Source organism: Corvus brachyrhynchos, unplaced genomic scaffold, assembly GCF_000691975.1.
Source record: "Corvus brachyrhynchos isolate BGI_N302 unplaced genomic scaffold, ASM69197v1 scaffold70, whole genome shotgun sequence".
NCBI lineage: Eukaryota > Metazoa > Chordata > Aves > Passeriformes > Corvidae > Corvus > Corvus brachyrhynchos.
In genome coordinates this window covers 9,013,703-9,035,632 of record NW_008236217.1, presented here as the reverse complement: position 1 = coordinate 9,035,632, position 21,930 = coordinate 9,013,703, and the positions used below count along the sequence as shown (strand labels likewise).

At 38.5% G+C, this 21,930-nt stretch overlaps 1 protein-coding gene across 8 annotated transcripts in view; it reads left to right on the top strand.

Annotated features, from left to right (window-relative positions):
- LTBP1 (latent transforming growth factor beta binding protein 1) overlaps window positions 1–21,930 on the top strand; it is a 191,972-nt gene that overhangs the window by 79,066 nt on the left and 90,976 nt on the right. For 7 of the 8 annotated variants that reach the window (XM_017746464.1, XM_017746456.1, XM_017746452.1 and 4 more), the window contains 3 exons: window positions 5,155–5,379; window positions 8,662–8,939; window positions 19,903–20,005. In XM_017746464.1, coding sequence (XP_017601953.1) covers window positions 5,155–5,379; window positions 8,662–8,939; window positions 19,903–20,005 — 606 coding nt within the window. The remainder of the gene's footprint in view (window positions 1–5,154; window positions 5,380–8,661; window positions 8,940–19,902; window positions 20,006–21,930) is intronic. The other variant, XM_017746460.1, reaches the window with a different exon arrangement.

Below are 21,930 nucleotides of genomic sequence, written 5' to 3'. Positions count from 1 at the left end.
TGTCAAAATACAAACATTAGGATAAATTCAGAGGTGAATGCAGAGGTATTATACTATTAACACCACTTAAAGATTTTATTTTCTCCCTTTGCTTCCCAAAGCACAAGTTTGCGATATCAAGATTATCTGAATGTTACTAAAGTAACCAAATAGTTAATTTATTTTTTTGTTTGCAACTTCTTTACATATTTACATATTTTTTACATTGCAACTTCTTCTGAATTGCAGCCAGGAATCTGAAGAGAAAAGAGTTTAGGATGAATTAGTTAGAAAGTTGAGGTGCCACAAGTAAGATGTAGGGGAAAAAAAGTAGGGAAGAGTCTAAACCAGAGGGATAGCGTCACTACTGTAGTTCATGCTTCTGTGCCTTTTATAAGTTACTGTTAGAGTTTCTGCAATTAGAATGTAGAAATAAGTCTAGAGCAATTGTGCAGATCCATGTGTGCCACCTCTGGGTTTCAGCTTTTACCTAAAACGTGTGGTGTTTCAGAGCACTATATTAAAAGAATATTGCATATGGCAGTGCATGTGCATTCAGCACAGTGAATGCCATCCCTGCTTTCCTGTGACAGTTTGTGCTTGGTAGATCTGCGTGCTAGTCCCTGTGCTTTCTGTGTGCTTAGTAACAGGGTGGATGAAAGATGCCCAAACAGCTGGGGGGCATGTAGTAATGCTGGATAACTATAGTAACTCAGAGACAAAATTAATCTGCTCTTTGTGATGCATCCAGTGGAAATACTGTTATCTAAATGAGCAGTTCAAGGTTTTCCTTGGCAAGTCTGTTGGTGTAATTGAATAGTGCTTACGCTTGAATTGTTGATAGTACCTAAGTAGAAAAGGCAAAGAGTGGTGAGGGAAACTCAAATGTTCCCTGAGGTGTAAAAGAAAAGGAATTTGGAGACTCAGATGAGGAACATTTCAAAACCCATCTTCGTTTTCTCTAACACTGGTTACAGGAAGGGAGTTTCCATCCATCCTAAGGGTTTTGTTTGGGTAAGCATGGGCTATTTTTTGAGGATTAAGAGGATTGAGGTGCTTGGAATTTGTTTTGTTACACATGGTTTTGATTAAATGAAAACATTTGGACTTGATTAAATTAGTTTATCTGGAGCTGTTCAAGGTTGTTTGAGTATTGGAAACAAATTAGATTATGTAATTACATGAACAAACTGTATTTATCAGTGGTTTCCTAGCTGCTTTGTTGATGATTTCATGCCCTGTACTAGTGTTTCCAACCCATAGCTGTGGCAGCTTTATTGGACTTCATCTTGCAAATGTTCTTTTTCTATGCATTGAGCTTTTCAGAGACTCCCTGTGGGGGCATCTTGATGCACCTCTCTGCTTATCTCATTTCTGTGATACCCACCGAGCTCTGCCAGACTGGGAAGTGTTAAGGCTTTTGAATGCCAGAGGAATCAAAGCTTGTTATTACCAGTTAAATGCCCAAGGATGGGAAGAATACTTAAAATGTTTGTATTTTCTTACATCTGTCTCCACATTTCTAAAGGATGTGTGTTCATTTATAGTAAAAAATAATTAGGTTTGTTCAATCATATATTGGCTGTTCCTTAAGAAACCATTGAGAGATTTAGTTTGCAGTAGACCCGAGTGAGGAATTCGTTGCCTTTCTCAGATCCATTAATACTTTCTTTGCTTTGTTTGTAAGATACCCACACATGTGAACTGAAATTTCTTCTAATCTTACACAGACCTATCTTCACATTTTTATCGAGGTCTGAGCCAGAGGGTTTCACTCCACAATGGATTTTGTTTCTTTTATTTTTTCTTCTCATAGGAAATGGTAACAGCCCAATGAGAATCAGGCTCCAGTGCACACTTTTTCTGAATGCCAGTTGAGAACTTAAGTGCAAACCCAGCATCTTCAAATAGTCTCTCCCAAAAAGCATGGATCTGTTTTTTGTCAGGAATGTCCCCTATGCCTCTGGCAGTATTCTACCATTCTGTTTAGGTTCTTCAGCCTCAATGACAAAACAAAGCAAAAAACTTACATGAGAGGTTGAGCTGTTTAAACATACCCTGGCTTTATGTCCTGTTTCTGTCTTAAGTGGTCATTTCCCCAGGGCTCCTTGGTCTTTGTTAAACAGAAGTTCCCAGAACCTTTGTCAAGGAAAAGCAGTGTTTCCTTCCTCTGCCTTTTTGAAGGCTTACGCTCCTCCAACTCACTTTTCTCAAATGGTCTGTGTGTAATTCCAGTTCTGATGAAGTTGTGGGCCTGTGATTTCCAGCACCAGTGTCATAATCAAATGCAGCCTCTACTCTTGGCCATAAACTACCTGAGGAAATAATGCAACAAGAGTATGGGCTGCTTACACCTATTTAAAATAATCAGGAATTTTATTTCAATGTGGTGTGGGGTTTTTTCTTTATCTTTTATTTGTGTTTTGTTTTGAGGGGGTTTTTCTAAGTTCTCATAATATTTGCCATTTGAGATTGTCAAGTTTTCAGTTTAGCCTGGAGATTGCATCCTATTTGTTTTTACATGGCTGAGTTGAACTTACAGTTGTATATTTCACAATTTAAAATTTTTATTACAGAACTTTATATTCTCAGAATAGATTTCATGTATTCTCACTTAAACTTCCTTCCTCATACATTAGGCCAGAGATGTAAATCAGTTGCCAGTTAACTGAGTGATTTGCACCACATGATAATATGTGAAGCTTGGAATTGTTATTTCCTGTTATGTTTAAATACTGAGGCATTAAAAATTCTTAATTATTTACCTCATACTAGACCTTTTAGTGTCATTTGTTTACACTTATTTGCACAAGTTATTTGTGTGGATGTCCAAAGCAAACAGTTATGAGAAGGAACATGAACTACTTCTTATCTATTGGCATCTTCCTTCCCAGTATTTTTAGCACAAACTTTTTGCTTGAAAACAAAGCTTTTCACGTGCCCATTCATTCATTACCTACCAGATTCCTGCAGGAGAGGAACACGTGAAAAGTGCCTGGTGGTGCAGCTACCCATGGAACTTGGCCTTCTGCATGTCAATTGCTTTATAGGAACAGTAGCATAGAAAAAAAAAAATTATTTTGGTGGAAATACTGGATATATTTATGTTGTTTAAAAGGTGGATTTTGCACATTACCTTGTTGCCTTAACCCTGGAGATAGGGGGAAGAAAATCTATAAGATAGATGTCTTGCACTCAAGGAATTCCACAGTAAAACTGTTTTTGTTTGCCTTTGTTTCACTGTATTTCTTTCAAACACCAAACTACTCCCCCCTTAATGCTATTTCACACTGTTTCATTGTGTGATTTTACTTTGCAAGAAAACCACCTTAGTGTTCAGCCTTGCTCAGGCACATCTTTAAAAGCACTAAAATTCTTTCTATGTTTTCTGTATTACAGTGCAGTCAGTTGTTTGTGGCTGCTCAGGAAGAAACGGTACCAGAGAGAGAGACAGATGTTTGTCATGTTTTAGTTACTGCTGTGGTCAACCCCCCTTCATTTTGCTCTGAAGTAACAGCAGTTCTGTAAGGATGTCTTTTATACACTCAGATGAAGTCCCAACAAAGGTTAAGACCCAAAAAAAATAAGCTTGTGCTGTCACGAGTAGCCTTCCAAGGTTGACTAGGACCACTAGCACAATGCTACAGCTTGAAGTACTTTCAGTCAGTTTATATTAAATGAAAATATAAGATAAGACAAGAAAAATATTAAATATACTTTTGCAGAGCACAGTGAAAAAACAGTTCTGGCAGTTTGCATTGTGCGTGGACCTATCCGGCAGTCAGGCTTTGGCATTCCAGACCCTGTCCGTGCAGTGTGAGGGTGCTCTGTGACGAGCTGGGCTGAGTGCATTGTTTCTTGAGCGTGTTTCCTGGGCCAAGGGAATTACACAGCTGAGTTGGAACTCCTTGGGCTGCTGAGTGTCTTACTTTGTGCATCACACAACACACGGGTTCCTTTTCCAACACTGGCCTTCTATGGTATTCATAATAGTAATAGCCTGTGGTTGTCCAGAGGTCACAGCAATTTGAATAATGAGCTTTACGTTCTTAATTACCTTGCATTATCTACAGTTTGTCATTTTTATTGTAATTCATTACAGACCAAGCAATGCCAATCCAGGAAAATGCCATGATTATGTGAAGGTTTTTATTTTTTTAAGTCAGAATCTTATCCTAAATCTGACAAATGGATACTGAACACTACTTGTCAAATACTATTTGATTCCTGACAAAAACGACCTTTGTTTGTCTTGAACTGAAACTTACGGAATTTTTCCTGTTGTTTTCACATCATTTAGTTCTTGAAAATTCTGACAGCTCATTTACATTGTGAATGATTATAAAATCCTACATCTTTAGAAAGTGCTGAACCATGCCTATTACTGCATGTATCTCTGAATTGAGAAATATTTTTCATTTGATGTTGACATTTTTCATGTTTCATCTGATAATTTATATTGCTGTACACGTGCAAGCGCTACCTGGCACAGAAATAATTACCCTTGTCTTTATATTGGAGTTACAAGGTTTTAATGCTTTGGAGTTTGTCTATGAAATTATTTCAGTAGAATCTCTTGATATTTTTATCATCTTCATGGGTGGATACATACTAGCTTCTTTTATCTGAGAAATAAATGTTGAGCAAAAATCTAGGTCCTCTGCAAGAAATAGTTTTCTAGAGAACAACCAAGGCTTAAAGTCAAAATGAAATATTTGTCCCCACTACTTTCTATTCTCTTGTGAGTTTTTTCCCAGTCTCCCAGGGAAGGGTAAGTGGTCCAGGATTTTCGGAAACAGGAGGCTGACAAATAACAGTATCTATACCAAAGTGTGATTAAGAAGTGGAGCCAGACACCATATTAATTAAGAGTCTTGCTTAATAGCATAATGAAATAAAATGGCTGGGATATCTAAGGGAAGAATGTGCTTACTGTGTTTGTCATGGAGAGAAGATGTGAACGAGGCAAAGGTCAGAGATCACAAGGAGGGAAAGGAAAGTGGTTCTACCACAAGGTGGTTGAAAGTGCATGTCAGATGGATAGTCAGTCCTCGGATGTCCAAATGAAGGACAAAGCTCTCCAGCCCTATTCCTTTCCTCTTCAACTTGTGTGTGATATGTGGCCAGATAATACTGAAGTCATTAACAAAATGTTTATTTCTGTTTTCATTTCAGTTATTTGCCACCTTCCATGCATGAATGGAGGCCAGTGTAGTTCTAGAGATAAATGCCAGTGCCCTCCTAATTACACTGGTAAACTTTGTCAGATTCCCGTGCAGACTGCTGGTTCTCCAAAGCTCTACCATCACCCGCAACAGGTGAACAAGGCTGTAGGATCTCAAGTTATCCACTCCACTCATACTTTACCACTGACAATGTCTGGACAGCAAGGTGTAAAAGGTAACGTCTTTCTTGATAGATATTTTTAACTTGTTGATTTTAACAAACTATTTTGGGTATTCAACCAGTAATAATAGTGCTACATCTACATGTATCAAATATTGACACCACAACTTGAATGTCACCAGAATATCTAGAACATATTTTGCTCAATATCTGAAATAATAAGAAATAACAGTGTTATTGAAAAGACTTTATAGGTAAATTTACTTTGCTTTATGGCGGAATTTAAGGCAGATTGCAGAGTCGAGGGATAATGCAGGGGGTTTCTTCCAGAAGTGTAGACCTGTTCAAAAAGATAACAGTTGTGGTTGAACAGATTCCATAAATTGCAGTATACCTAGACAGAGAGTTGCAAGTGATTCCATGGTTACTAGTGGAGGGAAGAGACCATGCTTTTCAACATTAAAAAAAAAATAAATCTAATATAAAACTAAAAATACAAGCCATGTTTATCTTACACGATTTGGTGGAGTCTTATAAGTTAATTTTGTGGTGAACTTTTAGTGTAGATAGGCCATGGTGTGATTCACTTAAATAGACTTCTCTTAAGGAATTCACTTAAATTCCTTCCAGGTCAAATAACAGTATCATTAAGAAAAAGAATTTTAAAAAGTAAAGTAGGGTTTTCCTACTGCCAATGCTGTGAAGAGGACAGAGGATAAGAAGAAAGGAAACCTGTAAAGTTAATCAAATTTTCCCAGTCAAAGAAAGTTTATTCAGCTTCAGATCTCTGTTTCCCCTAATACTTTTGTTGTGAGGTGAAAACTTCTGATGACTTTGAAGAGAAGTGTTGAATTTATTTCTTATGTGTCCTATGACTCTAGCTAGGATTTTATCTGGGTGAGGTCTTGTCTATATGGAGTGACCCCTGCAATTCAGATTCTCAACACATGACCTAATGTGAATTTTGTTTGCTTGTTTGAATTGCCAGATTGATTTTTGGTCAAGGGTAATTTTACAGTTATCTCTCCAAGGTTGGTATCTCTGAATAAAAAGAAAATATATAGGGGAAGGTGTGAGGAGGCTCAGTTTCTGGCAAAGAGTTTCTGAATAACTTTGCTAAAACAGGCCGAACTATTTAGATATTTGCGATAAATATAATCTAAGGTAGTAATTCTGTATTCAGAAAGGGACATAGCTGTGAAGGAACTGTTGACAGTATCCTGGAAATGCAATATTTTGTTAGTACTTTTGAGTATCTCTTCCATCTGAAGAAGAGGATATAATTACCTAAACATTTAGCAGAGCAGCAGTTTATTTCTGTGCCTATGTAATTCCAGATGAAATAATTATAGATGATACAGTGGACCACCACCCCCAAATTTATAAGACACAGTTATTCTTCAGATTTAGAGTTCCTCTCTTAAAGTGCACAATAGGTTTCCCATTGCTAAAGAGTCTGACCTCTTGAATATTTTTTTCCTGACCTTCAAATCCTCATAGGAATCATTAGCAGTCACAATGCCTTTTCTTCTCTTTCCATGTCCAAATGAGGATGTTGGATGTTGAGAGACGAATATTTCATTTCTTTAAAGGAAAGAATAAAACAATTCATCCTGAAATGGCTGGCAGGAATAAAAATGAGCACATCTTGGCAGTGATCCAAGACCTGGAGAGGATTGTGATAATAGTACTGCATGGGAGAATCCAGCCTAAATTTTACACTTTCAGCATCTGAACATCTCTGGATGGACTGAGACACTAAAGCAGAGCAATTCAGTGATTTCTTTTGAAAACTAAGAATTTTTTTAGATTTAGCAGCTAGAGAAACTAGTTGAAGGGGTCCCTCTTCATACATAAAAATGCTGGGGTGAGTTTTGTTCTTTTTACAGACAGACTGTGCAGTCTTGTCTTGGGCTGCAAACCCAGTCCAACAGCCTGAGAAGGACCTTAACTGCTTCTGCTTGTAACACTGAATCTTTCCCCTGTGGGTTTGCCTTTAGCAGACCTCACATAGCATACATTTTGGTTGTAGATTGTTCAGCTACAGGCAACATCTTGGCCCTGCAGCCATAATTTGCTGACTTTCTACCATTTTATTCCTGATGTTTCTGTCTGAGTATGAAATGCAGTCAGTGTAAAAATAAGTCTATTTCTTTTAAGGAATTCCTATATGAGACCAGTTAATATTGATAATGTGCCTAGAGAAATGAAAATAATGTCAAAAACCAAAAGCACTTTCTCCAAAATATTATAATTTTAAAGTAGCTCAAATAAATGAAATACGCCTCCTGAGCAGTGGAGCTGAAAATGCCTAATCAAGTTCCAAAGAATAGGTCAAACTCCGGGAGACAAAGAGACAATCCAGAAGTCTCAACAATCCAGTGTGCATCATAGAGAAAGCTGTGTCAAAAGATACTTGTTGGTTCTTGGTGTTTGGAAGGGGTCTTACCTCTGATGGATTGTCTGGCCTCAAGTAGCCTGTGCACTACTCGCTGACAAGAGAGGCCCAGCTAGACAAAGCAAATGCTAACTTAGTTATGCAGCTTACAAACTGTACAGCTTGTTACACACCTCTCCTCCCTGCCCACCCCAATAATAATAATTTATGTCTTCAAAGGGCGTTTTGTGTTCCAGTGAAAAGTGGCTTAAGGGTCACAAGCAGTTCTGTGCAGATTGCGTTGGCTGGAGGGTCTCAGTCTACATACCCAGACTTAAAGCTACAACCATATTTAAAAACGGAAGTGTCTGAATATCATTTCCTCCCTCTTTATCTGCCAAACCCTGAATTCAAAGTTCAACAAAGGGAGTGGTGATTTTAGATGGTTGAGATGCTGGCAACTCTTGCAGGGGCAAACTTAGGACTTGGCAGGTATATAAAGGTCAAGGGATGAAATCTGAAGCTTTTTCTGTGTTCCAGAGAAAGATGATGGATCTGAAAAAGAAAATGAAGCTTAATATATATCCAAAAATAACCCAGTAGAGTTTGAGTTCTGGATCTTTGAATGGGATTCTTATTACACAGTATGACCACAAATATTAATGTCATACCAGCCAATTTGGACATCCATGTTTATCTAGCAGTCTTTACAATCCTATAATGTTGTTCTTTCCTACATGAAGATTTTTCATTTTCTTGCTTTGTTAATGAGACTCTATGTGTTCTTTAAGCCTTCCCTCTAACCCCCAAATTTGGGCCTCATTTATATTTCAGTCACTTTAAGGCACTCTGTAAAAATTCTATGTACGAAAAAGAAATGTTTTAGAGGTGCCTAAGATATCTTTTTCACATATTTTATTACCAATTTCTCTTATGTGTTTTTCCTTCAATTATTTTAGTGAAGTTCCCTCCTAACATAGTGAATATCCATGTGAAACATCCCCCTGAAGCCTCAGTTCAGATCCATCAAGTGTCGAGAATTGACAGCACAGCAACAGGACAAAAAGCGAAAGTACCTCAGCCAGTACATCCACAGGTCTCTTACCAAGGTCTTCCGTATCAGAAGACCCAGAAGGGACATACAACTTACACAAATCAACAACCCATTCCTCATATGTTTCCTGTTTCAGTTAAAACTCAGCTTGGGCGCTGCTTTCAGGAGACTGTTGGGACACAGGTAAGAAATGTTTGCTAAGGCTTGTGAGACAGGTAGCTTTAAAAAAAAATTTAAAATCCAACAATTGGAGGGAAAGGACATATTCGACATTCTTTTCTGCAAAAAAATTACTTTGAGAATGTAAAATTTTTATAAAATAACATTTCTCTGAACCTCTTTGTCCTTCAAGCTAATGTCTTTATTTTCTATGGACCTGGGTACCTGAAATTTTGATTTCAATTAATTTATCCATAGCTTTTTTTTTCCTCATGGAAATTCCTATGCCACAGCTTTGTGTTATACAGTACTTTAGGCTAATGTTTTGAATCTGTTGTAATGTGACCACTGAATGGGGTAGAAAAATCATGAAAGCCAACTGAGTGTTGGCTAGAAACCTTAGTTCAGTTAAAAATAATATGTTCACATCATGTTTTACATATGATTATTCAGAATTATGTATCTTCTTTCAATCCTAAAAGCATTTTAATAGCAACACATTTTTATATTTGCATATACCCAGACTTGATAAGGATATGTGAAAAGATTGTTAAGAAGTCAGTAAAACCCTTTTATTTATTGCTTATTACCCTTCTGAAATTTGACTTTTCAGATCAAATGTCTTTAAGGTGAATGCATGTCTCAGACTGAAATACTGTTTGAGGTTTCAGGAGAAATCACTCGTTTTGGGATGTGATGTTAGAGAATAAGTATGTTGTTTTTCAGGCTAAAAAATACTTAATGACTCTATCACTGAAGATTTGAATTTCAAGTTTATCACAAAGGCTGCTTTGCTTCTGGTCCTTCCAGTAATACGTGCTCAAAGTTAGCCAATTTTCAAGCATCAAAAATTGTATATATTTCCAGTATATTTCACAAATGCTTGTTAGATGTTGGCAGCAAAATTATCCAAAGATGTCTCCAGCACAGAGCATGGTCTGCCTTCCCCTCAAAGGGACATCACCCATCATTACCGAGATGCAGGACTGGAGAAAAATTCCCTTTACAAGTGTTTCTTCTGGCCATTTCTTCCAGCTGTCAGTGAATTTTTTAAAGGCTCTGTGTGCAACCCCTGCCTTCCCCCCCCCATAGTTGTCAGATCCTAAGGTACTGAACTCCTCCTGTCATGGGCAGAATGTTGAACTTGAAATCAAAGTGCCTTAGTCTCAGTCACCTGCCATCTCTAAGGAATTGACATGAGGATGCTTAAATGTAATTCATTCTGAAAAATGTAAGGGAAGAAGTTAATTTAAATGTCATCACACGCCAAGAGAAGACCAGGGTTAAGTTTCAATGTGGAACATTAGAGGCTAGGATTCACAAATTGTTGAATGGTTGATTTGGGATCTACAGTCTAATTTACACTGGTGAGTTCTTCGTGCTTGTCTGTGTCAAGAATAGTAAAACCTTCAATGCTTTTTTCAACAAGTGTTGAAGCACATGGTCAAATGAAAGGTCATGGATTTTACATGAAAAAATTAAGCGGGGCCTGTGCCAAACAACCATTTCTCTCTATTTCCTAAAAATGAGTAATATAAAAAGCATTGCATCATAATGTGCAATCCTAAAAATCTGGAAATAAGTGTGATAATAATAGTTGTTTATTATTTTTTTGTATTTCTCTTTGTACTCATATATAAAGGAATACAAAATTAATTTCTTGGTCTTAGACCTGGCAGTGAGTGCTCTTTTATCTCCTGCCTCTCATGCTTAATCAGTTTCCTGTGTGTTCTTTCTGCCACATTCATGAGTGAGGTATTTTGAAAGACATACTGAGACTTTGTGTCCTATGCATGCCCCTCACATTACAATGATTTTAAATCTAAAGGTTACTCATTGCTCTCTGGAAGACAGTAATGTGCTCCTTTTAAGGGGGGAGAAAAGGGAACATAAGCTTGCATTACCCTCATGTCTGACTTGGAATCCTACTAAATGCTTAATCACCAATTTTTATAACTTTTTTTTTCAGTATTGCCCTTGAAAAATGTGTCTTTGCAGTGCTCTCAAGAAAGGGTAGTGCCTCCTAGTTCAGAATAGTGTGTGTTCTCAGTTTTTACAGATTTCATTGATCAGTGTCAATCCTGAAGAAGAGCATAGTAAGGATTTCAGAGGCCTTCTGTTAATTGTTCAATTTAATTGGAGTTGTAGAAGGCATTTTGTAGAGCATTCTTTTAAGGCTTTGCCATAAATATAGATCTAAGTGACTCATTCACCTTTCAAATTTGAATCTGAAATGTTATTTTTTTTCCTGCAGTCAGTCAATGCATATTCTTTCTTTTTATGGTAAATATGCCTTAAACTGCGAAAGACAGCTTTTTTTTTAAACTGCTTAATAGATCTATTCTAAAAGAATTAGCGTTTCAGTTTCTTTCATATTTGCTTTGCTATATCTGGGGATTCTCTTTATTTGTTCAGATGAGATACTAAAATGAGCTTTCCCGATTAGTAGCAATGTGTAGCTATTAGTAGCAAGTCCTTTCTGGAATTGAATGCTGCATAATTTTGATATCCATACTTCATTAAACAATCATCAGTGTTTATACATTTTTTTGCAGGGTGGACTGTGTATTTGGCTTCAGAAATGTTTTATTAAATATCCTGGGATCCTGAGATGACTTTACTGTCTGTAGAGCAGATTGGTGGAAGGATTTGTGTGTGGCCTCTTGTAGACAAGTCAACTAAGTTAATAAGGCTTTGCTGAACGTACTTTTGGTCCACGCTAAAATTAGCGGACAGGATTAAAACAGTATCAGACTCTCTTTTGTGGTTTTGTGTGCATGTGTAACCTCTACCATTCTATGTTTCTCTCCATCCCTTGTTCTCTTCTTCTTCTTCCTTGAATTTCAACTGCTCTTCAATTACAGGTCTTTTGATTTTAGTGCTTTGAGGTTTTTTTCATACTTTTCTGTGGAATACTTTTCATCTCCCAGCACATTCTTCCTTGCCTCACCTTAGTTAAATTCCCTTAATGTATCTCATTCAAAAACAGTAGGATACTCAAATTCCAGGGCAGAGAGAGTGCGTTTTCTGCAGTGAATTTCCAAGCGAGTGCATACTGTTTCAGTTAGCAACTGGAGCCACCTTGAACTGAAGCTCAGAGGACATTGTGGCACTGATAGTTGAAGAACCTGGTCATATTGTCAGGCCTACAATCACTTTTCATTAATGACATATGAATTCTTTCAGACCACCTCTTCTCTTAGGTGCCTATAGTAACATAAGTGACTGTAACCACAGGCAGCAACTGTGAGGACAGGCTAGTAAAAGGTGTATGAAAATATGTCAGTCCACCAGCTCAGGACAGGGGGAGTGAGAGGGGCAAGAGGAATGAATTTTCGTAGTTTAATAAGACTAGATAAACAAAGGCATACATTTTCATAAATACATTTACACATGTATGTATATGTTGCTTAACTGTGGTTGTTTTCTGAAGTGTCCTCAGCACTGTGAAGTGGAAAGATAACTACAAGAGTAGTATTACTGTTTGAATTTTTAAATAGTATTATAGGGAGCAAACAGTGTTTTGGATGGCTCTGTTTTGTTCTCAAGTCAATTCACTTTTCCTGGCTGCCTCTCTTTTCTCTGAGTGGAACGCTTAGCAATTATTTCTCCTCTGGGAGATGTTAATGGTGGTTGCTCCAGGACAGCTTATCACGTTACATGATAGCTCATTAGGATACGTCCCATGCAAAAGTTGTGGTTCATCATACTCCTTCCTAGTACCACAAGGATTTTTGCAGAGTATGTCATAAACCAAACAGTTAATCTGCAGGCCAGAAACTTGCTATTGACATAAAGATATAGGAAACAAACCTTTACCTAAACTTGCAGATTGCTATATAGAAAATTACATGGAGGAAATAGAGACTTGAAGTTGGGAAATAGACATAATGGAAGCAGTAGGATAAAATTCCAATTAAGATGCAGAACAGTAAATTTCTGGAGACTACTCTATGTTATGATGCCTTCAAAAGCTGGAGACTGGGCATAGTGTCCTGCAAAATATTTTACAGCCATGTCGTCCTTTATTTCTGAAATCCAAGGAGTTGGTCATCTTAGACCACTGATTCACTAAGTCCTAGTCAAAAAGCAAGCAAATAAGGAAGATTTTGTTTCTCTTCTTTAATTCCTCCTCTTCAGATGATTTTCATTTTAATTCTAATAAAAATGCCTTTATTATGACACAGAATATCTTGTTATTTCCCAAAATACTTTACAGCGTCAGTGGTGTACCTAGTAAAGATTGTGTTGGTATTCTTGAGTCCTGTTGATCTTGCATATAATTTCTTTGCATTTAAATCAAGAAAAGAATGCACTTATCTACTGTCTGTCAAAATTCATATAAAGGTAATTAAGCACTACTTTTTCCACCCCTTAGGATCACTTTGAAGTGTTTACTAAGTATATTCAAGTGTTTTCCTATGGTTACTGCATTGCAGTATTATCGCTTGAAAAAGTGGGGGTTTTTTCCCAAAATTGTTTGGATCTCTTCTTCCCTTCAATGTAAAAATTGTGGTATTTTTTGCAAAACAGTAAGAAATTGGAGAAGCTGATATTTCAAAAAATTCATCTAAATCATGCTCTTTCTGTCTAGATTCACATGTAATGCTGTTCTCTTCAGCAGCTATTTTTGGGTGCTAGATTTACCGAAGGAGACTTCTAGTGATCTCAGCATCTGTAGTTTAAAAACAAAAAAAAGAGTTGTTATTCTGTAGAGAGATACTGAAGTTGCTTACCTTAATGAAGGGAACACATCGCAAAATGTCCAGAAGAGAAGCTGGCTATGAAGTCCTGTCTGCCTATGTTTGTTCATTCCTCCTCATGTAACTGCTGAGAGGATCATCTCTGAAATGATCACTGCAAGAATTTTAGAAATACTGTCTTCTGATCCCCCCTTTTTCTTGTGGTATTTTAAATTCAAGTCAGTACCAGGTTGCCATATTGGGTATACATTCTGTTCCTCACTTGTCAGTGGTTTGCTATATGATGCTTTGTGCTTCCCTTGCAAAATGCTTAAAAAGGTGTGGCACAAAAGATCCATACTTGTTACAGCTCTGTTCAAAAGGATGCCTGAATTGGGGCTGTTTTGGTATTGTGAAGTGAAATTTGGTGGATTATAATGATACTTCGGAAAATCATATTGAAGAAAATCACAATATTACATCTATAGCAAACAACAGAAGCATATTTTGATAGATGAATGGTTTTAATTGAGCTAAATAACATTAATGGTGAACACTAGGAAAGATTTTTGAAAATTATAAGGGTTGTCCATATTTCAGTGCAATCAAAACTCTCACATATGTGTTCAAATGTGTTTCAAATGCCGCTTAGTATGTCTGATCAACAGATATTAGTTAATCAACGTCTTGAGCGGGATACATTTGGAGATAGTTTATTTAATACTTTGTTTCAGTAATGTCTTTTACAGGAAACACTTGTTTTGGTTTGAGCAACACCCTGTCAAACAAACTGCTGTCAAACTTACTAGAATACAAAATAAAGCCAAGTGATAGGTGGCAGCTGGAAAAGGTCAGAAATTATCAACATCATATCATGGTCAAGATTCTGACTGCAAATCATTAAGCATTTACTTCATTCAGACAAGTGCACACACTGATCAGCTACTTAACTTTGAGAATATACATAAAGTTTTTAGAAACTGGACTTAGATAATTGGTGAGTTTTTCATGATGGGAAATATTAAACAAATGCATCAAAGTTTTTGAGTTAGAAATCAGAACGGCAAAATATGTTGATTGCCCTTAATGCCTAACCTAACATATTGATACTACTGTATGCAATATGATCATAGTGTGTGTAGTGTGGAGGTGATGACAGTAGTAACATGCCTGTTGAAGTTATTCATTCAACTGTATAAGCATCCCTGTCGAACTTCGTATTTAAGAAAACATTTCCTGTGGAGGTAAATTTCAGGTATTTTCTTTTTTTGACAGCTGTATGAAATGAACTTCGTATTTATCTTCTTTAGGCAGGAGAAATGATACAATTTTGTGCTTCATCTGGTACTTTTTCTCTTAGAGCACTTTTAAAACCTCTTTTCTTTAGAATAGTCTTAAAAATACCATCTCATAAAATAAAATAACTGTCTGGAATTCCTTGAAGCTCATGGTTTGGCTTCTGAAGTTCTTAAACAAATAGACTGTCAGAAATTGGTGTGGATTCATTTCCAGGATTAATGCTTCATTCGCAATAGTTTCTTTGCAAGATCAATACTCTGAAATACCAGAAGATTAAAAATGTATCAGATACCAAAAACACCAAACATTGTTTTAATTACTCAAATAGAAGAAAGCTGGATAATTTTTACTTGCTTATGAAGAATGTTCTGCTTAAGCCAAAACAAATTCTTTACCAGTTCTTCTAGAAAGTCTGGAAGTATTTAAGTTTCTCTCTTCTGCTTATGAGACAATGCCTGTTAGTGAGCCAGTGCTACATGGGATAACACTCTTCATTTGTAACAACCTGTCATTCAGCTGGTCAGTGAGCTAATTAAGTATGTCTGTTAATTGTTTCTGTAATACAGTTTATTAAGTTTGAGGTTTCTTGCTCTGTTTGTCGTGCCTATAGGAAAAAAAAGAAGCAACAATCCAAGGTCTGTGCCTGTTGAATGGTTTACAGAAAGTTAAACAGTGTATCCATTCACTTCTGCTATTGTGGTATGTGAAATGCAGTCTTTTGAGCTGAATCCCAGAGTCATTAGCTATTAGCTCAGGCAAAGCACCTATCAATTTCAATCACAGTTAATCATGTGACACTCCTTTATTTATGCCTGTACTGTGGTTTTAGCTAACAGCTTGTGACAGGGATTTGTAGATGGGTCATGCAGGAGTGGGAGTCCCAGGAAACCTTGTGGTCCCTTGGTCAGAATCCTCTGCGGCTGCCCTGAGAGTAATTGCTCCCTACTGCACTTTATAGGGAGCGGAATAAATTCCCCCTACTGTCTTAGCAGATGAATTTCAAGGATATAATCCTTCCTTTTCCTTGGCATTGGAAAACACATGAAGCGGTGGTGGCAATACACAGTTTAGCACTCCAGGACTGTGGAGATGGGGCAGAGGCTTGAGTCTGGACAAAGTAACAAAGAGGTGATGTGGCTTGGGGTGGCTTTTGTGCACCAGCACAGGGTCAGCCAGAATTTCAGTCTTCCAGTGGGAATATTCAGTACTTCCTTCAGTTATATAAAATATTGGCATAGGAGCCCAGGCACGCATGGGGAAAAATATGTGGATTCGAAACAATACTTTCAGTGTCTCTGAGTGCTTTACCCAGGAAGGACTTTGTTTTATAGCAGTACCATGTGTGCATCATACTGCTGCTACTGCTGAGCCTCTTTCAGCACAGTTGAGCTCTTTTATACCAAACCTTCATGACTTCTTTGCCTTCTGAACCAGTAAGACTTATTTCCATATTATAAGCTCATGACAGAGATATCATTCATGAAAATCTGTACTCTTTTCCAGGAGCCCTCAGGAATACAGACTAGATTAGTTAAAAATACGTGTAGATGATGGATAGGAAAGTGTAAACCTAAGCTTAGGGAATGGCATTATCTTCATGCACAGTCAAGCATGCCTGTGTTTAGCTTTCCTGCTTATTTTAGGCTCATGTGTGTATGTGTTAGAGTTGTGTTGAATGGTGAAACAAACTAAAAAATAGTTATGAATTCCTCCAAGTGACTTTTCCAGTCACTTGTGACTCAGAGGCTGAAAAAAACTATCTGAAGTTCAACTAATGAGTTCTTCTTGGTAGTAAGATGCGGGTAAGACTTTTGAAGTGGAGAGGAATTACCTACCTGTAGAAATAGAGCTTCAGTTCATCGATGCTTAAGGTTGCAGAAAGAAGGGAGCATCTTAAGAAAATGTAGCTGGCTAGGGAACAGTTTGTGCAGTGCCATGAATGTTTAGAGTATCTGAAGCACTGCTAGATGTACCAGAGAAATCAGGGTTTAGTAGCCACAGAAGAACTCTGTTTCTGCTTGAATTAGGACTTTGCAGAGCAGTCATGTTTTGTGATGAATAGCTCCAAAATTACACAGATCTTCAGGCAATAGGAGCCCCATGTGGGAGTTGCTTTTTCTTGTTGCCCAGTTTCTACAATGATCTGGATGTTAACCAAATTATCATTGATTCTTCAAGCTTTAATTCGCCATAGAGGCAGAGGGAGCAGCAGCTTTAATCATTGCCAGTTTTTACTGACGGGACTGCAAACCACAGTTGCCAGATGACTCAGATTTTGGCATCCTTATTTTTGCTCATGGTTTTTATATGGAAATTTGAAAAAGTTACGACCACAGAGATCATGATTTTCAGTAGAGTGCAAATGCTGTAGCACCACACCTAAACTATAAGCAGGCTTTAGTCCATCTTCCTCCTTCTTGCCTCCTTGCTTTTTTGCCTTCTTGTTTTTTAGCTTGTTACTATTAAATGACACCTTTTCTATTTTGGGGAAAAAGGAAAAAAAAAAAGGGGGCCAGTTCATGATGGCATGTTGGCTCTCATGTTAGTGGAATCTTGCCTTGACACACGCGAGCTCCTGGGATGTGTCCTTGAGGTTTTGACCTTGAAGAGAAACAGTGGGTGTTAGGTAATATGCCTCACTGCCCAAATGCTCCATTTCTGAGATCATAAGGGGAGGTGCAACACCAGCTTTGATTCCTCCCATTTCTCTTCAGAGAGTGGAGAGTTGTAAAACCAAGGTACAGTGTGGGGAGAAGAGTTGAGTGCAAAATGCAGCAGCTGACTCTTGATAACAGCCACAGCATATGACTTTAGTGAGTGGCTTCTCTGTCTTTGAAGAAGCTCTAGGAAAGATGTTAAGCATCTGTGACTATAAAGCAAAACTTGGTAGCTGTGGTTATAAAGTCAAATGGTCCTTCCTGGAGCATGCCTGCCTGGGATGCAGGTTGAGAAAACCAGCATTGTATAAAGGTGTAACATGAACTCTCTAAGGTTTTAGAGTAGCCACATGGAGGAGGCATTATGAGTACTCTCCAGTTGGAAGATTTTGTTAGCTTCTGGGAACTGCAGCACAATCTATGTATTCTCTAGCTAGGGGCAGTTGAAAGAGCTTATTTTGGTTTTGAAAACAGCTGAGCTGCTACAGCAGAATTAAATGCCCATTTATGCATCTTGATGGTATCTCTGAAGTATCAGGCTGGGAGTTGCTTAAGGAAGCACAACTCAGCGGACTCTGATCAGGAATAGTCAGCCTTGTGCTAATCCTACCAGTGCCTAAGCCAGGGGAGTGCAAGACAGCTGAAAGACATGCATTCACCTAGGGTAAGCCTGGGCCTGTATCTAAAAGGTGGGACTTGCTGAGATACCTCAGTGTTTTAACACAGCCAAATACCATCCAGGCAAGGACTATTTCTCATCTCTTGCAACATAGGAAAATTTGTCACCAGGCCCACTCCAGACAGTAATGTGGAAGTAGATTCCTAAAGTTGCACAATAATGGAGCAGTTTGTTTGAACCTGTTTGGCCACTCTGTTCTTTTTGCTGTTCATGTGTCACACCAAACTGAGGCTCAAAGCACAGGGGGTGCTAACCTGTATATGGGTGGTGTGTGGAGGCACACCATAGCCATGCCAAGTTGCCCTGGTGCTAGAAACTTGGATGTATGTGGCTGGCTGTCACCAATCTGGAGGACGCTTCGGACTTCCCACACATCCCTTGACATAGATCTAAGCTTCAGGTGCTGCAAGTGCTGAGCTGTTGCAGGTTGCGCGTTACAGTCTGGTGTTTAAATAGTGAACTGCTGCTGCTGCTTTTAATTTGTTGAGATACTTCAGGAGGTGTCTGGGGAGTATCTGTGAAAAAGGGACAGAGAAAATGTCTGGGATCATGCCTTGCTGGCCCTCCCTGTGTAGAGAGGACCCTCTGATGAGTCAGAACCCTTGTGGGGTAGCTTGCTATCCTGTTAGTAGTCACACTGTAAAGCTACACAGGGTAACTCTGCTTTAGAAATATCATTGGCTCATGTGTCACAGTATGATTAAGAGCACATTGGAAAAATTTTGGGAAAGTTGGAGGAAGCTGTCAGTGCCTGTGCATTCAGCATGCAGTTGCACTGCGGAGTGACTGGGTTACCAGCTAAGTGAAAGCAACCACAGGGCCGCAGCCTGTGGCATAGGACAAGCCAGCTGTCTTGAGCTGAAAGCTATGTGGCAGTGAACATTTGGGTCAGAGGTTTATACTCTGTCAGAACACAGAGTTAGATTAGGGGAAGTCTATTCACGCCATACTGAGGATTCACACTTCAGCACATTTGAATTGTTTGCTGCAGTACCTATTTATATCACATTTGCTTTGAAAGTCTTACTAAGTACAGCTGTTGTGAACTTCTCCTGTGCTTTGTACATTCCACTTGATACTTAACTGGCAGGTTTAGATGTTTGGGGGTTTTTTTAGTATCTGCATCTCAAATACATTTAAGCTTTCTTTACCATTTAAAATGGAAGAAAATTGCAAAAGTCAAGAATATAACTAATATGTTGTAAGCTTCCAAATATTGCTATTCATATTATTATATTGCACAGTAAGTATGTTATTGATTGGGGGGAAATGAAAATTGACCTCAGAAATTATAAGGTGTTTGAGATAATTCATATAGCTTTTGAAAAAGTGGACAAGCATGTTTTTATGATGAAAAAGATAGGTGCCAATGGTGAGTTACTACCTTAGAAATATACTCACTCATTCCTATGACAAACTGTTTTCTTCTGGCTTTTTCTACTTCTTTTCAATTAAACATGGGGGAAGATAATACTGTCACTTAATTTACTCATGCCTGTCTAGAGAGCCTCAGCAATGAGTGGGTACCATTTAAGTTCAGTTAAGAATTCCATTGAATCTTCAGTGTCTCAGCAAGGGGTTGATCCAAAACGACTGAAAAAGAACGTTGTACTGGAAGTGAGTGTTGTACAATATCACTAACCAGAGTATTTTTTACCTGACTATTTCAGTGTGGCAAAGCACTTCCTGGTCTTTCCAAACAAGAAGACTGCTGTGGAACTGTGGGTACTTCCTGGGGTTTTAACAAATGCCAGAAATGTCCCAAGAAGCCATGTAAGTGCTATTTTATTGTTATTCTCGTGGCTTTTTCCCCTCAAGTAGTGTTTTCCCTTTTCTCAGAGGGGAAAAAAAGCAAAAAACCAAAGGAACCTAGCAGAACAAATGTGCTATGATTTGATTAGGGATAGGTTGTAGAAACTGGAATTCCCCCACATGCCAGCAGAGTTACAATATGCAGGCACTTGGTGCAGCCAGCAAAGTTGACGTCGCTGGGTTTTTTCCCCTGTTTCTTCCTCCTTTGAGTCAGTGATGGACTGTTGCATTTACTCAGTTCAGGAAGAGTAATCACATTGAATCATCTTGCCTTTTCCAGTTGGACTTACTTTTTTTTTAAGTTTGCACAGAAATCTTAAATTATAGAGGCGCCAGTTTCTGCTTGGAGAGAATGCAATGACCTCTCGGGACTGCAGATGAAATTTCAAGTTTGGAGCCAAGGTCTTCCAAGCTCTAAACTGTCAGTTGGTTTTTTTTCCTCTGCTTTTGAAATATCTCCCCCAATGATTAGACAACAAAGACTTTCTTCACCATTTTATTATGATTTGACATCATATTATAATGAGAAAGGAATTTTGAATTATTTGCATGATCGGTGAGGATGATCTCTTAAACTTTTTGTGAATGACATTATTGTTGCACAGGAATAGTAATACTTCTGTGTCATGTCGTATTTTCGGCATTAAATGAAAGATGGGAAAAGATAATGTAATCTCTGTTTTGCAGATGGAGTGGACCGGCATTTACTGGGCCAAAAATAGGTCATTAAATTGCAGCCATTCTTACCTAGTTCTTCTAGGACCCTGTTATTCAGATAGCAGTGCTGGAAACATGTTCAGTGTTTGATTTTTTGGAAATATGCATTTCTCTGCTAGTCTTAATGTGGATGTAAATACAATTCCAGCAGAAAATCTGCTATTACTCCTATTTCTCGACTTCTCCTTCCATAGGAGACTGATATAAATTTATGCTGACTCAGTGTGATTTGCTAGTTTCTGAAACAATTTGTGCATTGGAGTATGTTTATCTTCTGATGTGCTTTAGAAGGAGAGCCTCCTTCGGTGTTCGAAGGTCATAGTTAATAAGACTGAGGTATCTGTTTTATTCCTGTAGCATGTAAACACAATTTCTAAAAGGAGCATACGTTCCAACCATATGAAATCTAACAAAGGCAAGTGCCAGATTCTGCATCTGGCCCTGGCCAGCCCAGGATGTATGCACAGACTGGGGAGTGAGAGGCTGGAGAGCGATGCCAGTCAGAAGGCTGACCATGAGCCAGCAGTGCCCTGGCAGCCAGGAGGGCCAACCCTGTCCTGGGGGGCATCAGGCACAGCATTGCCAGCCAGGCAAGGGAGGGGATTGTCCTGCTCTGCTCTGCACTGGGGCAGCCTCACCTCAAGTGCTGGGGGCAGCTTTGTGCGACACAAAGTAAGAAATATAAAGCTCTTAGAGAGTGTTCAAAGGAGGGCAATGAGGATGGGGAAGGGCCTTGAGGGGGAGCTGTATGAGGAGCAGCTGAGGGCACTTGGTTTGCTCATCCTGGAGAAGAGGAGATCTCATTGAGGTGAGATCTCCTTGCAGTTACAACTTCCTCGTAAGGGGAAGAGGAGGGGCACGTGCTGATCTCTTCTCTCTATGGTGACCAGTGACAGGACCTGAGGGAATGGCCTGAAGTTGTGTCAGGGAGATTTAGGCTGGATGTTAGGAAGAGGTTCTTCACCCAGGATGAAGATGGATGGCTGGGCACCGGAACAGGCTCCCCAGGGAAGTGGTCACAGCACCAGCCTGACAGAGTTCAGGAAGTGTTCGGACAATGCAGTTGAATTACAACTGAAAGTCTAGTTCATCAGAAGCATATTGACAAGTGAAGTGTTGCTTTTTTGAATGTAGGCATGCTATGAGAAAAATCACAAAAAAGCCTGAAA